This window comes from Aotus nancymaae, unplaced genomic scaffold (assembly GCF_030222135.1).
Source record: "Aotus nancymaae isolate 86718 unplaced genomic scaffold, 86718_ANA_hifiasm-v0.15.2.pri h1tg000016l, whole genome shotgun sequence".
Classification (NCBI taxonomy): Eukaryota; Metazoa; Chordata; class Mammalia; order Primates; family Aotidae; genus Aotus; species Aotus nancymaae.
Window position 1 is genome coordinate 53,758,254 of NW_026988428.1, and position 15,960 is coordinate 53,774,213.

The following is a 15,960-nucleotide window of genomic DNA, read 5'->3' on the forward strand; positions in this document are numbered from 1 at the left end:
TGAGAGTCTTCAGGAAGGGACTGAGTTTATTTTGAATATGTGAGGGATATAAATTGTTGTGACCCAAGGACAGATTATATTTTCTGCGGCAGGAAACTGTGGCATATTGCATTTTCCAGAGATGACCACGACAAATCTCCTACCACGCATACTTTTCTAATAATGTTACTTGAAAACTCCTCCCAACAAGAGGTGGATCTGTGCTAGAACTCTTCCCCCTTGTATCTGGGTGGGACTTTGGTGGACTTCGTGACTGCGTCAATTAATAAAGTATGATGAAAGTGATGCTATGCCACTTCCCATGTAAGGCTATTAAAATGTCATGCACTTCCAATTATTCTCTATAGACACTAGCTTTGGGAGAAGCCAGCTGGGATGTAAACAGTCCAACTTCCTGGAGTCTGTCATGCTGTGAGGGCGCCAACACTAACTCACAAGGAGAAACCACACGGAGAGCTCTGAGACTACAGGAAGGGAGATGTCTGGCCAGTCCCTGCTGCTCCAAGCCTTGGCCATTTCAACTCCAGCCACCATGTGAGAGATCATGAGACAGGTCTGCTCAGCCTAGTTCTTCCTGAATTCCTGACCCAGAGAAACAGTGAAAGATACTAAAATTATTGCTGTTGCTGCTTAAGACAAAAGAATGACTTGTCACTAAGCAGTAAAAACTGAAGAAGAGCTAAAAGCACTTCGGTCTCCCCCTTCTAAATTATGCAATGTCATTTTCTAGTATTTTAGTTGTCTTTTTTTTGATTACACAAATCATCTGCAAAAACAATGTATGACAGTAATTATTTTATACAGATAAAATTGTTTAGACTTATTGATATGCTTGGCAATTCATTTGCATCCCAGATTTTGTTTCTGGAATAACACATTCTTTTTCTGAGATATATTCTTTAGAATTTTTCTCACTGAAGGACCTTTGGAGGTAAAAAACCTGTGTCTGTTTTTCAGAAAACGTTTGCTATTGAAAAAACCGTTGAAGAAATAGATTGCTGAATATGCATTTCGATGTTGATAGTTTCTCTCTCAGCACTTTGGGGACATTTTTCCACTGCTTCTTGATGTCCATTTTTACTATTAGAAGAAGTTTGTTTTTAGTATAATTATTCTTTTGCAGGTGATCTGTCTTTTCTTTCTGGCTACTTTTATAAGCTTCTTACTATCTTTAGTTCTGTTTCACTAAAATTATCTAAGTTTGCATTTTTAATTTTAATTGATCTGCTTGATACTTTGTGTTTCCTTTACTTATGGCTTACATTAATCATGAATTCTGAAAAAGAATTCTTATCTCTATTGTATAATTCCACAATTCCATTTTAATACAGTCCTTCTCATTCTATCCTCCAGGTTTCTGTCTTGCCTTTACATTTTGCATAGCCTCATATCTGGAAAATTATTTTCTCTGTCTTCCAGTTCACCAATTCTCTCTTCAGTTATGTCTAATCTGATGTCTTTCCATTTCAATGATTATACTTTTCATTTCTAAAAGTTCAATTTAGTTCTTTTTCAACTTTACCTACTTAATTTAGATATTCTCTTATTGGCTCCTCATTTTTTTCTCAATCTATTTATATTTAGTAATCTACTGTATCTGACAATTCAAATAAGTTGGAATTATTTTCATTCCAGGCATTAAACTCATGTTACTTTTTGTTTGCTTTTTGTCTCTGAGAATTACACTACTGATGGCTTGAGTGCATTTTGAGTGTTTGCTTATGAGCTATCATTTGTTTGAACATAGTATACAAGAATTCTATGAGTTTTTTTCCAGAAGAAATTTGTGTTTGCTTCTGTTGGAAGCCAGGGAGTGCTACTGACCTGGAACCACAATAGGCTCCTTCTCAGGACTTAATATGGGACACCCATTAACATGGTGAGCCCAGAAATTGGTCTCCTTTCTAAGTTTTGGTATCCAACTTTTATAACTCACAGCATTTGGTCTCATTTTTGCTCCCTCATTTTCTGTTTTTGTTTTTTTTTGGTGGGAAGGTGGACATGCAGATATGCTTGGAGAGTTCTCTAAATTTGATGAGTACAATAATGCATTTAAAAATATGTTTTATCCAAGAACAAAATGCATTGCAACAGGAGAGTCCTCTTGAGTAGCTACTTTGATACTATTCTAGCTGCATCTAGTAGAAGCTATTCTAGTCAGCTACATTATCTCATTTATATCTCTCAACAGTCCTCAAGGTAAATAATTTTATACTCAATTAACATATGATACATTAAGTAACTAAGGTTACATAGCTAGTAGGTAGAAGCACTTACTAGCACTAGCACTAGAATTTGAAAACAAATTCGTTCTAAGTCAAAACTTGTGTTTTTCACTGCTATGTAATATTGTCTCTCAGACACCAACTCCATGTATTCATATTTTTAGGGGCTTTTCTTTTCTATCTCCTACTTGCTATCTCTAGTTTCAGTTTTGTTAGCTGCCTTCCAACTCCCTCATTGCAGAACAGTTAGAATGAATAAATATCAGTGACTTCCAAGCCTTGATACAAACACTGATAAGCTGCTCTGAGTATGGAGAAAAAAAAAAAAGAAGTCACACAAAGCCATGCAGCAAAACAGATATGTAAGTTTTAGGAACACAGTATGAAACATGTATGTACATTATGTGTACATTAAGTTGAACACAATTTTAAAGATAAATTGCTATAATCTTTTTGGACCCAAGTTGTTTTCCTCAAAGCTCAAGTTATTATTTTAAAAGCACATAAATAACATAAACAATTACTCCTTTGGCTATTATTTCTACATTCTCAATTCCCTTTATTAAACTTAAGAGACACTAACTACTGAATAAAATCTCTTGTACTTGTATGGGAAGATATTACTCAGGTTATACCTAAAAATAAATATCTAGGTCTCATATCAAGTCACCTTACTGAATTAAAAGTTATGCATTTACAAATTTTAAAAGGTTACCTCCACCATGATTTTTACTCCATTTGTTCTAAATATCTTTGTTTCCTAATTCATATCAACTGTTTTTTAAACAGGGTCTTGTTCTGTTGCCCAGGTTGGAGTGCAATCATGGCTCACTGAAGCTTCAACTTTCTGGGCTCAAGCAATCCTTCCACCTCAGCCTCTCGAGTAGCTGGGACTACGAGAACATGCTACCATGCCCACCAATTTTTTATTATTTTTTGTAAAGAACATTTTTTATAGTTTCAGAAGGTAATATGTTTTGTATCTGTGTCTGCACTAAAATCTCATGTTGAATTGTAATCCCCAGCATTGAAGGTGGGGCCTAATGGGAGGTGATTGGATCATGGTGATGATTTCTCATGAATGGCTTAGAGCTGTCCTTGGTGGTGTCCTTGCAATAGTAAGTGACTTATCACGAGACCTGACTGCTTAAAAGTGTGGCAGCTCACTCGCTCTCTCTTGCTCCTGTTCTGGCCACGTGATATGTCTGCTCTCCTTTGCCTTCTGCCATGATTGTAAGTTTACTGAGGCCTCCCCAGAAGCTGAGCAGATGCCAACATCATGCTTCCTGTAAGGTCTGCAGAACCATGAGCCAATTAAACCTCTTCTCTTTACAAATTACCCAGTCTCAGGTATTTCTTTATAGCAATGTGGGAATGGACTAATACAGAAGGGTTCCCTGAAATTTTTAAATTCCCTTCTGTGGCCACTCCAACATGGGTATGAATGCTTCTGGGAGCAACTTCAGGGCTTGAGGCCATCTCATTCAACTTTGTATGTCCTGTCCCAGAGTAGATTTCAAGAAATATTTGTTGGCTCCTATGTTATTCCTCCTTCTCACCATAAATTTCCAGAACTTCAAATTCCATATGTATACTTTTCTAAAATATATTTGCTCAAGACCAATCTGACAGTCTAAAGAACTCTCTTTTCCAAATTCTACTTCCATAATTTTTCTTTTTCAACTTCATAAAAGAAATTCATGCCTCCTATTATCTGAAATATTATAATGATGCCTTGCCCGAAAGGATAAAAACTGCTAGGCCACCAAACAAAGAAACATTTCCAAAATACATAGATTCTGAGAGAATATCCCCTGAAAAAAAAGCAAAAATTTGTTTAAAAGAAGTAGAAAGGAGCTGTGCCTTATTTTATCCAGGGGACAAACTCTCCTGACAGTTCCCCATACTGAATCAGTTGAATAATAAAACCTCAGAAGTGAGATGATTATATTAAGTTATACTGTAACACTTTAATTAAAAAGGTAGTCCATCTTTTCTGACAAAAAGTTAACTTCATAAGTTAATTTGACAAAGAGCACTGATTTAGCCATGAGGATATGTAACATCTGAAGAGTTCGATGTGCACTTCGGAAATTCTGACAATATATATTTAAAGCATACATAAATAATGCCCTAAAAAGTCCACCCTTAGCACACAAAATTTAACCTATGCCACAAAAATTAGGTTAATTAAAAATAATCAAGGGAATAATAGATTTTAAAATTTTTTTAAAGGATATTTGAACACTAACTTCACCACTATGCAATGTAGCCATGTAACAAAATGGCACTGTATCCCTTAAGTTCAGACAAATAAAATAAACAGTACTCGTACAAAAATGTTTGAAGAACAAGGGCTACAGATGGTATATTGATAAAAGGTAATGCTATGTATGAATCTTCTGCCTTCCACCTGCAAAGGCCAGCAAAGGAAAAGAAAGGATAGTAGTAAGGAGTTTAGAGATCCGGCTGCCAGATTAAAACCACTCCTTTTCTCCTCGACCATAAAAATGGAATCAGAGGATGAATGTGAATGCAAAGCCCCTTCTAATCTTATGTCTCAGGCACTCTAACTAATCTTTTTGTTCTAGGTACTGTCGAGAAAAATGCACTCCAAACAAGCTATCCTAATAAAGGCTGTAGCAAAGCTCCTTCTTACTGGGAATTTCTTTTATATACAGCAGTAAGTATTACCTTTTCTAACTTTCTTTTTGTCACTATAATTATGTATGCCTCTCATATATGTACACTTCAGTTTCTAAGACCTGTTTTATTCTGTTACTGATATTTTCTAAGAGAATTTTATAGTGAAAACTCTTCATGCTTGTAACTTCTGAGAGAATATTTTTAGGAGAATCAAGGTTTTGGAGACAGCTATGAAAATTAGCATTTCCACTGCACATCTTTGCCCAATGAGTTTAATTTTTCATCACATGAAAGTACAGGATAACTGCTGATGTCTTGGATTTGCACAGCTTTGAGAGAAGACTATGAGATATGAATAAAATATCTAATATAAATAGGATAATATTCTAATATAGAAATATTGCCTTTCTCACTTCAATATTATTTCTTTCATTTTAGTGTGCCATCATCGTATAGCATCCTCTATATTTTAATCCTTATATACAAATGTTAGCACCCTGTTTGCATATACTGCTAGCCACATGAAGAAGATGCTATGAATGTAGTCTCAGCTGTACTTAACCAAAAGTTTCCAGCACTTGCTGGATCCCTTCTATAAAATGAAAAGTTGACCATTGATGGGTTAAAACATTGTATTCCAATTTGAGAACAGAGCTTCACAACACTGACAGTGGTGCTGATAAGGCTCTAACTACATTTCTATTCAAATCTTTTTATTGGCTGGGGGTGGTGGCTCATGCCTGTAATCCTAGCACTTTGGGAGGACAAGGCAGGCAGATCACCTGAGGTCAGGAATTGGAGACCAGCCTGGCCAATATGGTGAAACCCCATCTCTACAAAAAATACAAAATTAGCTGGGCGTGGTGGCACATGCCTATAATTCCAGCTACTTGGGAGGCTGAAGCAGGAGAATCCCTTGATCCTGGGAGGCAGAGGTTGCAGTGAGCCAAGATTGTGCCACTGCACTCCAGCCTGAGCAACAAGAGTGAAATTCTGTTGCAAAAAAAAAAAAAAAAAAAAAAAAACAACTATCAATCCTTATTTTCAAGGCACTGAAATCTCTTTTATATAAAACTTACACTCCAGTATACTTCTCTGGAACTCAATTTTATCAAAAAAGCAAACTGAGAACCTTTAAAATTAACTATAAGTTGTACAGTCCTCCATTAGCTAGCATACTTTTTTATGATGTTTTTAGTAAAGTATAAATACTGAAGAGAGCATCTAACATAAATGTGCAGCCTAAGAAATCATTATGAAGTGTATATCTATGTTATACCAGCCTGGCCAAGAAAAAGAACACTTCCAGCAATCTAGAGGTCCCACTATTCCACACCTGAACCCAGTACTCTTCCTACCCTGCGAAGTGACTACTTATTGTTCCTTATAGTTTTACTTGCTATGTCTGTGTCCTTAGCCATATTGTTAGTTGGTTTAATTTTTAATTTTATAATCATTATTTTAGAGACAGGGTCTTACTCTGTCACCCAGACTTCAGTGCAGTGGCACAAGCATGGCTCACTGCAGCCTTGACCTCCTGGGCTAGAGCAATTCTCCTGCCTCAGCCCCCCAAGTAGCTGGGACTACAGCCATGTGCCACCAAACCCAGATAATTTTGTATTTTTTGGTAGAGACCAGGTTTTGCTATGTTGCCCAGGCTGGTCTCAACTCCTCAGCCAATCCACCAGCCTCGGCCTTCCGAAGTGCTGAGATTACATGCATGAGCCACCACGCCCAGTGGCTTTATTTTTAGATCTTAACCACCTGAAAATAATTTTTGCTATAAGTTATGAGGTAGAGGTTTATTTTAATTTAATTCAATTTTTCCCCATATGTAATCTAAGTATCCTAACAAGTTTTGAAATTTATACTTTTTTCACTGATCTAAATATGACATCTGTCATATATAATGGTTTATATCTATGTGGAAATATTTGGGAGTATCCTATTCTGTTTCACTGCTCAATTGGTTTATCCCTGCACTAGAGCCTCATTATCTTAATTATAATAGCTTTATAATAAGTCTTAACATCTTATAAAGCAACTCTGCCAATCATTTTTTCTTCAAGAGCTTCTTTGCTATTCTCAGCTCTTTGTATACCATTTTAAGTTTAACACACATACACACATGCATGCATCATTAGGATTTCTATTGGAATTTCAACGAATCTGTAGATAGATTTGGGTAGACCTGGTGCCGTTACAATACTGAGTCTTTCAATTATGCACATGGTATTATCAGTACATCTAATCAGGTTGTCTAAAATGTCTCTCAGTAAAATCTCATATTTTTTCCAAAGAGGACTTGCTTTCTTGTTTAATTAAGTATATCATATTATTTGATGCTATTGTAAATGCAATTTTTTCTTACGTCACAGAATGGAATTGGTATGCGCATACCAATTTGAACAGAAACCTTGTAACATTGAATACATTTTTTAAAGTGAAGAAACTTTCATTCACTTTTACAAAATGATTTACAACCTGTGAAAATTCTACTGTCTCCTTGTGTGACACATGGATCATGGAGAAAGATCAAAGGGTGTGATGGTGTCATATTATGACATATTTACTTGATCTTTGACCTAGTTTTCCGGAATGTAATGCCTAAAATCTTTAGCAACTCAGAGTGATATCTTTTTGGATGTCAATCAGTTGACTGATGGCAGCCCTATGCAGCTTCAGAGTAGGGGCTGGTCACTGGAAAGAGTCAAGGCAGGATTCTAGGTTTGGGACTTTCAGCCCCACTCCCTGACCTCTGGTGAGAAGAAAAGGGTTACAGGTTAAGTTGATCACCAGTGGCTAATGGTTTCATCAATCATGCTTGCATAATGAACCTTCCATAAAACCCCGAAAGGACAGGGCTTGGAGAGCTTCCAGATAAGAAGGTGGAGGTTTCTGGAGGGTGTTGTGCCCAAGGAGGGCATGGAAGCTCCATGTCCCTTCCCCCATACCTCAACTTGCGCATTCCTTCATCTGAATCCCTTGTAATATAATACACCAGTAAACGTAAGCAAGTGTTTCCTTGAGTTCTGTGAGCTGCCCTAGCAAATTAATCAAACCCAAAAAGAGAGTTGGGGGAACAAACTCTGGTTTGGGGGTGGGGGTGGTCTTGTGGGACTGAGCCCTTCACCTGTGGGATCTGACACTATCTGTAGATAGTGTTGGAATTGAATTGGAGATACCCCGTTGGTGTCTGCTGCAGAATTGATTGCTTGCTTGGTATGTGGGGGAAAAACACAAACACATTTGGTGCCAGAAGTCTTCTATGTTGATTATTCTGGGAAAACTCTATTGTCTCCTTGTGCAACTCATGGTTTACAAAAAATGATCAGAGGGTGCGATGGTGAAATATCGTGAAGTATGTATTCGAGAGCTTAGATCTCATATCCTGGTATGCAACTCCTAAAATCTTTAGAAACTCCTCAGTGCTATCTTTTTACATGTTAATGAGTTGATTGAGGCCCTATGCCGCTTCAGGGTGGGGGCTGGCCACGGGACAGAGCCAGACCCCCCCAACCCCCTACGGTTCTTTTCACGGTCTTCTGTGTTGTAGTGTGAGAACAGAGGAAAAAGCAGTTTGGGGTTTTTTTTCTCAGAGATGGTCACTGGTTGGGAGCATGGGCTTTGGAATAAGAGAGGCCTGGGTGAAGTCCCAGGCGCTTATTAGTAGCTGTGTGTATGATCAGGTCCCTAGATTCACCACATCACAGGTTTCTTCTGTCAAAGGCATAAATTAAAATAGATCCTGACTGTTAGGATTGTTTTAAGGATGAAGTGCCAGGTTCTGCCTAATAAAGAGCACAGAACCTGGCACATATAAATGTGAACTAAATACTTACCAATGTTGGTAATAATTCTTGTTTGTCCATGCTTGTTTTCTTCATAGTGAGCTTCAGTCTTAACCAACAGTTCTACTTTCCTCTTCAAAATTTAATTTTTGACCCTGTCCTTCCTTCCTCTGTATTTATATTTTTTCCCTAAAACAAATCTCTCCCTTTCCCTCCCTTCCTGATTTCCTTCCTCCCTCTCTCCCTCATCTTGTTCTAAATCTTGCTCTGAACATTCTTTTTCACATTCCTTTTTAAATCTTAGACCAACTCCACATATTCAGGTGGAAAAAAAACAGAATCTTCTGCTCCTGGATACAAAATATTGAATGTTTCATTCCCCACCGAAGGAACATGTGTTCCTTCTTAAAAGTTATTTTATTTCCAAATCAAAATAATAGTCACAGATGTCACCTTTGGGGGAAACTAGGCAAGGACCATGTAGAACCTTCTTGTAAATTGTTTTTTGCAATTTTCTGTGAATCTATAGGTATTTAAAAATAAATTGTTTTAATAAAAAAATTTTCTTCTCTTATTTCTTCTTTGCACTTTTCTGTTTAATTTCTTATAATGACATATATTTGTGTTTAAAAACAATAAAATTACTCATAAGAATAAAAATAAATACATTTACATGGATTAAATTTCTAAATGTAAACCATAAATGCATTAGAAAACTTCAGGATTTTTTTTTCATGGAAGGGAGGAGCATCAGGGTAAGAAAGATCATCCAAAGAACTATTGTTTTTATACAAGAAGCCATAAAGGAAAATACTAACAAGTCTCATTGCACAAAAATTTTAAATTACAATAGAATATAAGTTAAAATATGTGTGACAGGCTAGAAGAAAATATTTGCTACAAAGACTTAATATCCACAATATAAAGAGTTCCTATATAGCTACAGAAAAATATTTTTTAAAAGCAAGTTGGAAGTAGGCCAAAAATACGAAGGGGCAGAAGAAAAAATACTAAAGTCAATACTCACTCAACTCTTCTTATATTCAGAAAAATGCAAATTAAGTAAAGTATAATGTATCCTTCTTCTTTTTTTTCACATATAGTATTGTTTTCCATATAAGTAACAAGCAGTCTTATCCATTACTGAAGATAAATGGTATATTTGGGGAGGGTAATTTCACAATATCTGACAAAATTAAAAGCTGATTGCATTTCTAGATATCTATTCTGTGAGAATTCTTATGAACAAAAACAAGTAGTGCCACATTGTGAATAAGTGAACACACATATTGTTCATTATGACAAGCGCCTGGGCCCAGAACATCTGGATATTTCACTCCTAATTGCTAGGGACACAGGAGGGCCTAAAGCAATGCTTGATTTCTCTTTCCTCGGAAAGAGACTCATTCTCTACAATGAACAGTCCTTGGAGAAACAGCTGATAGCTCGCTGATGCACTTCATCAACTACAGACTGACCCACCCCGCCGAAGCTCCCACAGCAGCCGCCAAGATTCCAAGCAGTTTCAGATTTCTGGAATTGACACTAGAACAAGAATTTTACATCCACTCCCCCAAATATGATTGAATATAATGTAATGTAATATAGTATACTATAATCACACATTCTTGTACATTCTGACAATATTGCTATTTTAATGCATGCATATGCAGCGGATTGGCCATTGCTTTGTTTTTATTCTTGATATTAATTCGGTTCACAGTTGCCAATCAACAAATCGGGACTGACGCCAACAAACTGAAAAGTAGCAGTAATGAGTAAGCAGAATATTCTGCTGTTCTTTGAGCAAAACAATTGATCCTCATGTTACTTCTACCATCTCTAAAGGCAAGAAACAGAATCTTAGAGGAAGCATAAATACTGTTTGGATTCCCATAATCCTGCTTTCTTTATTTACAATTCCCTTCTTCATCCTTCCTCCGTCTCCAGATGGTTTTCCTCTTGATTTCTCAAACTGAATTATGCTCACTGCCTTTGAGATGCTAAGTACTTGAGAGGATTTCATCTTCATTCCTCAGAAACAGAAGACATAAACTCTTACCTCTGCCGAATTATGCTGGGATTAGCTGTCACTAAATGACTTTTGGATCCAACATCTTTAGTGTATTCACTTGACAAAGGAGGGAGATTGCATCTAGAGGAACAAAAATGAACATTTTGAAATGATTTGCATACTTTAAATCATCAGTTAGAATAATATGTATAGGAACTTTATTAATGCTAACTTGATTCGCAAGTAACTGCTTTTTTTTTTTTACCACCTCTCCCTTTTAATAGACATTAGATGAATAATTAACTATCAGCATCTTCCAAATGCTGTCATAAAAACTATTCCTGTTTAGGAAGAAAGGAAATGTCAGCCAAAGGGGCAAATGATCTACAAAAAGAAAGAGACAGTAACTAGGGGGTATTTATCCCATTCAAAATATTTTTGAGAAGGTAGGACAGACATTCTTATACCTGAATTAGAGCTCAGCAGAGTGTGATACACTAGAAGACAGAAGGACCTACAGTACCTCTGCACACGCATAAACCTCAGAAGACAGGGAGGAATTAATATATTGTTGGGAGGTTTTTCTTTATTTTTCCACAATCTAAATTGTAAGAGTGCTTTCAGGGCCATGTGCTATTCACTTAAATCAAAGCATGTCTGACTTTTGTGTGTGTGGTCAATGCATAGATGGGTTACTGGTGAAGGCATAATGGCTCATCATGCAAAGAAGTGCAGTGATCTACCATCCCAGCTCAGCCAAAGAAAGAGTACAGGTGATGTTTCCCTGGTGATGGAACAGCCATCCTACTCCCACCCACAAACACCACCCTGCCCCTGTTGCTCTCCTTGGCCACAGTGTCTTACAAATGCTTACAATGGGAAATATGACCACTGCAAATTCAAATCCCATGACTTTCTGCCTGTGGAACATTAGGCAAGTTAATTCATTTGCCTGACTTTAGTTTCTCCATTACACAAAATGAGGATAATGATTTTTCCTCTTTTACTGAATTGTTGTAAGGACTAAAAAAGGTATGTAATATAAAAATTCCCTAACCTTGATATATACACTCAATAAATATTCAAAAATGTCACAAATCAGAAATGGCATACAAAAATAATTAAATATACATTTATTATCTATGAAAACTCCAAACGAGCCTGTAGTTTCCATTACATTTTCTTTTGTTACTGAGTCCTCATTTCTCCTCTCCAACCGTATCTCTAACTTGACTCCTACCACATTAGGGCACCTGTAACTTTTTATTACTTCAGTAAACCAAAGCATCACTTATTTGCAGGTAAAGATATCTTACAAATATCGCAGTCTCTTCTAGTTCCCCAACTACTAAATTTTCCCTACAAATTACCCCCAGTATCCAGGCACCCACTCAGCTGACCAGCTTAAGTTCTCTGATTTTGTCTGTTATTTACCCTGTGACTATCACCACATCAAGGCATCCTGGGTGGAAACTTGTCTCAGTTGATTTAGAATCTTCCTTTTATCTGCTCTTTGGTGATAAGATACTGGTTTTTCTGGCAGCTACCCACAGGCCAGTTAACCAGTCAGTGTGGCTTTTGCTGAATACCCACTGAAAGCAAACACAGTGGGCATTATGGGGACTTTGGGGTGGAGCCCAAGTCACAGAACCTACTCTTGAGGCATCTACAGTCTAGTGTTTGCCCCGTATCCCCTGCAGTTTCCTGAAGATTCTCATGAGGGAGTGAGTTCATGCATTAACAGCTAGGCTCATCAGGCTGTGGTAACTGACTGTGGTCTTGTGATCTAATTGATCTTTGCCCAGAGGAAGATGACTTCCAGGATAAAACACAGACTAAAATTTGGATACTTGTCTCTTAAAGAAGCTTTGATCTTAATTGCCCTTGGAAGCATGTGAGAATCAGCTATGTTATGCTAAAACTGTAAACTGAGTATTGCTGGGGAGTGCTGTCAACATGCTTTGTCATTGTTAAACAAGCTGGTTTTCATGAGTAAATACTTTGTTTTCCTGTGTGTTCCATGGCTCATGTGTCTGGGTCTCTTTGTATCTACTGCCACAGAGTAATAGCTCAAGAAAAACTTGCAGGTGTTTATTATCTTGTATAACAGAGGGGAATGCTTAAAACCATAAAGATAACATTTTATGTAAATTTTGATGCATTTCCAGAAAATAATCACAATACATTTTGGTTTAAGTTCTTTTGGGTAAACTTACTCTTTAAGTGCAAATACCTGCGACACTTTCCTGTATCTCTTCTCTTAGGAAAAGCACATAACTATAGTTCCCCAATTCCTAAATTGCTAATTACAAAGATGTACACAAAAGGCACATTTAATAAAGTCAATTTGTTTTAATAAAGCATAATTGTGGTGTAAAATAAGTTTCAAAGTTTACATTATCACTTGTTGGCACAATTAACAGATAATGGCTAAAGTGTCTTAGCAACCGTGCTCATAATCCTAAAAGAGATCTGATCAGAGAATTAATGAGAAATAAATATTCTTTGAATTGGGATGTGGAAGTAAGTGGGAAATGGGCCTGATAGAAAGAAGTCTTTAAGTAGAAAAATCATAAAATTACTTTAAATTTTTTTTATATATATGAGTATGCAAAACATGCATTTATGTATAATTGAAAAGGAACCAAAATTATGTTCCCTCATCCATGTTCCTGAGTCAACCAGTTCCTCTTAAGGATCTAATACCTTTTACATTTGTCTGACAGCCCTTCTCAATAAATTGAATTCAACAATATTATTTTTTAAAGTATTGCTTTTGGCTATAGAGCAAATGTTTACTTTGAGAAATGAGAAACTGATTTTCATGTGTTTGAATTTAAGCAAAGAAAATTATGAAATTGTTATATCCTAGTCCTAGAAGACATTTTGAATTGTAATCTGGTATATCACTGTGTACACGCAGGGATATTTTTGGATGTTCTCTCTTACTGTACCTGTCCATTATATACCCTACAGGGCTGGACCAGACATATGACATGCTTTCTAATCTACAGTTATTCATTAAAATGCTTAAATATTATCTCAATATATTAATGCTTAAATATTATCTCAATATATTAATCATGTCCCAAAATACATATTAAGCAACTATTTATTAATAGATCTGCAAATGGTGAAATAATTTTAAAATAATCTATCAACATTTATTACTCCTATAATTTAAACCATACATAAGGTTTTTAAAAATTAAAATATGTCATGAAAACAGCACTACTTTTGCAATTAAATCAAAGGCATATGCATACATAGTTCTAATTATGGTACTACCTTGTTTGAATTCTTTCAACCCTCATCTCTCCATATTTTATAAACATTATACTTAATACTGTGCTAGGCATTCTAATCAGAAGTGCTCATTAATTCTGAACTTGAATATGTCAACACCAGATTGCATGTAAGGCTAACAAAGTCTTCTTTACTTGTGATAAATATGGCCCACGAGAAATAATAGATAACCCTCTATGGTACTTAAGCCTAGTCTTCTACACGTTAGTAAATGTCCATCTTCACAAATGGATGACACACACATACACACTCATGAATAATACAAGAATACATTTATTGTACTGCATGAAGTGCATTTATACTTCTACATATCAAGGCCACCTGAAATCACTTAACTTCTTTCAATCTATGAGTCGAATACTATCTATTCCTTCTTCCTTACATAATTTTTGGCAGGAGCACATAAACTAATAATATTCAGGAGCAATTTGAAAATTTAAACTAAACTACATAAAAGGTGTTACAAGCTTCTTGATCTCAGCTCCCCTTCCCCACTCAGCACCCTATTAGGATCAGTGTGTGTGGATGTGATAGCCCTGGGATGGAAAGGACTAGCCTCTACTGATGCAAAAAAAAATTAGTAACAACAACAAACGTTTCCTTCTTAAAGCACATGCACTTACAATGACATGATTTGTATTATCGTCACACGTGTTTACTACTGCTGGGGCCTTCCTTCGTCCTCTGAGGGCTATTTTGTACTTCCTGCAGCAATCAGCTTAGTAACAACAGTTATCACATCTGTCTCTCTCTCAGAGAACACGGTGTATGTCGACACATACATGGAAACACAAGAGCCCACCACTTGAATTTCTAAGACTATTTCATTCTGAAACTCCTTATCAATTAAACCTCAACGAAAAACAATTTTGATTTCTTTACTGAAGAAGATGCCCCTCCCCATTTCCCTCTCAACCCACCTGCATGCATCTCCCCCAGAGGAAACACTGAGGGCAGGGGACAGGAGGCTCAGGACTGGCACTCCGAGTCGAGTGTTTCTTCACGGGTAACCAAGAGAGGTCATGAGGGGGAAAGTCCTTTTTTGCCCTTCTCTAAAAGATAACTTTCCTCTTCAGAGACAAACTGTCCTATCCACTTGATCTTTTAGTATCAAAAGGACAAAGCTGCAAGGGTGCAAAGGGCCTGTGCCAGAAGAAAACACACAGGAAACTGCTTTTTTAATCAAATGTAGAGAATAGTTATTTGTAATCTAAATTAGAGAATTGTGATACAATGGCAGTCCTCAAAGGCTTAATGAGTTCATCTTTCTTTCACCATAGGGGTTAGAGTTCTGTGGCTTGTGCTACTCTGGAATCATTTCACTGTTTGTTTTTATTATCTTAAGTGCTAATTAAAAAAATAAAATTTTTAAAAAAACTTGTAGTTTCATTACCTTTTTGAATAATGTCATACAAAAAATGTATTTGTGTTTTTTTGTGCTGTGAGAATTGATGTTTATAGGTTAATAATCATTTTGCTTAGAATTACAAACTAGTTTTTAAATATTGTCTGAGAAAAGCCAAAGTTAATGCACCCTAGTGGAGACTGTAAGACCATTTGAGTATTGTTTGTTTTATTGAGGCATTTGGATTTTGTTGTTTGATGGAATTTGAGCCAAAAAAAAAAAAAAAAAAGCATACGCAGGCTTTCCTATTTCTACAACTGATTGTACTTACGCATTTTGTACCAGTGGAACTTTTTATACTGGAGATTAAAAAAAAAAGTGGAAATTTTTGTGGCTTACTCTGGTGGGCCCCTGACAATGACTGATTTCAAGTTTGATTTTGGGTTGATAGAAAGAAAGTTGCTTTTCTTTTGAGAATTAAAAACTTTGGCTTGATTTCTTTTTTCCCTTTGCTTATATCTAGCATTAGAATTTTGTCTTAAAATAACAGCGGTAAGTTTCACTTTTTATTCTGTATTGTGCAGTTACACAATAAGGTAATTAGATTTAGAAGTACTCAGTCACTTTAAGTGG

At 36.3% G+C, this 15,960-nt stretch overlaps 1 protein-coding gene across 1 annotated transcript in view; it reads right to left on the minus strand.

Moving 5' to 3' along the window:
• ST8SIA1 (ST8 alpha-N-acetyl-neuraminide alpha-2,8-sialyltransferase 1) overlaps nucleotides 1-15,960 on the minus strand; it is a 147,108-nt gene that overhangs the window by 45,462 nt on the left and 85,686 nt on the right. Inside the window, exon 4 of the mRNA XM_012457132.3 lies at nucleotides 10,725-10,817. Within this exon, the coding sequence (XP_012312555.1) occupies nucleotides 10,725-10,817 (93 nt within the window). The remainder of the gene's footprint in view (nucleotides 1-10,724; nucleotides 10,818-15,960) is intronic.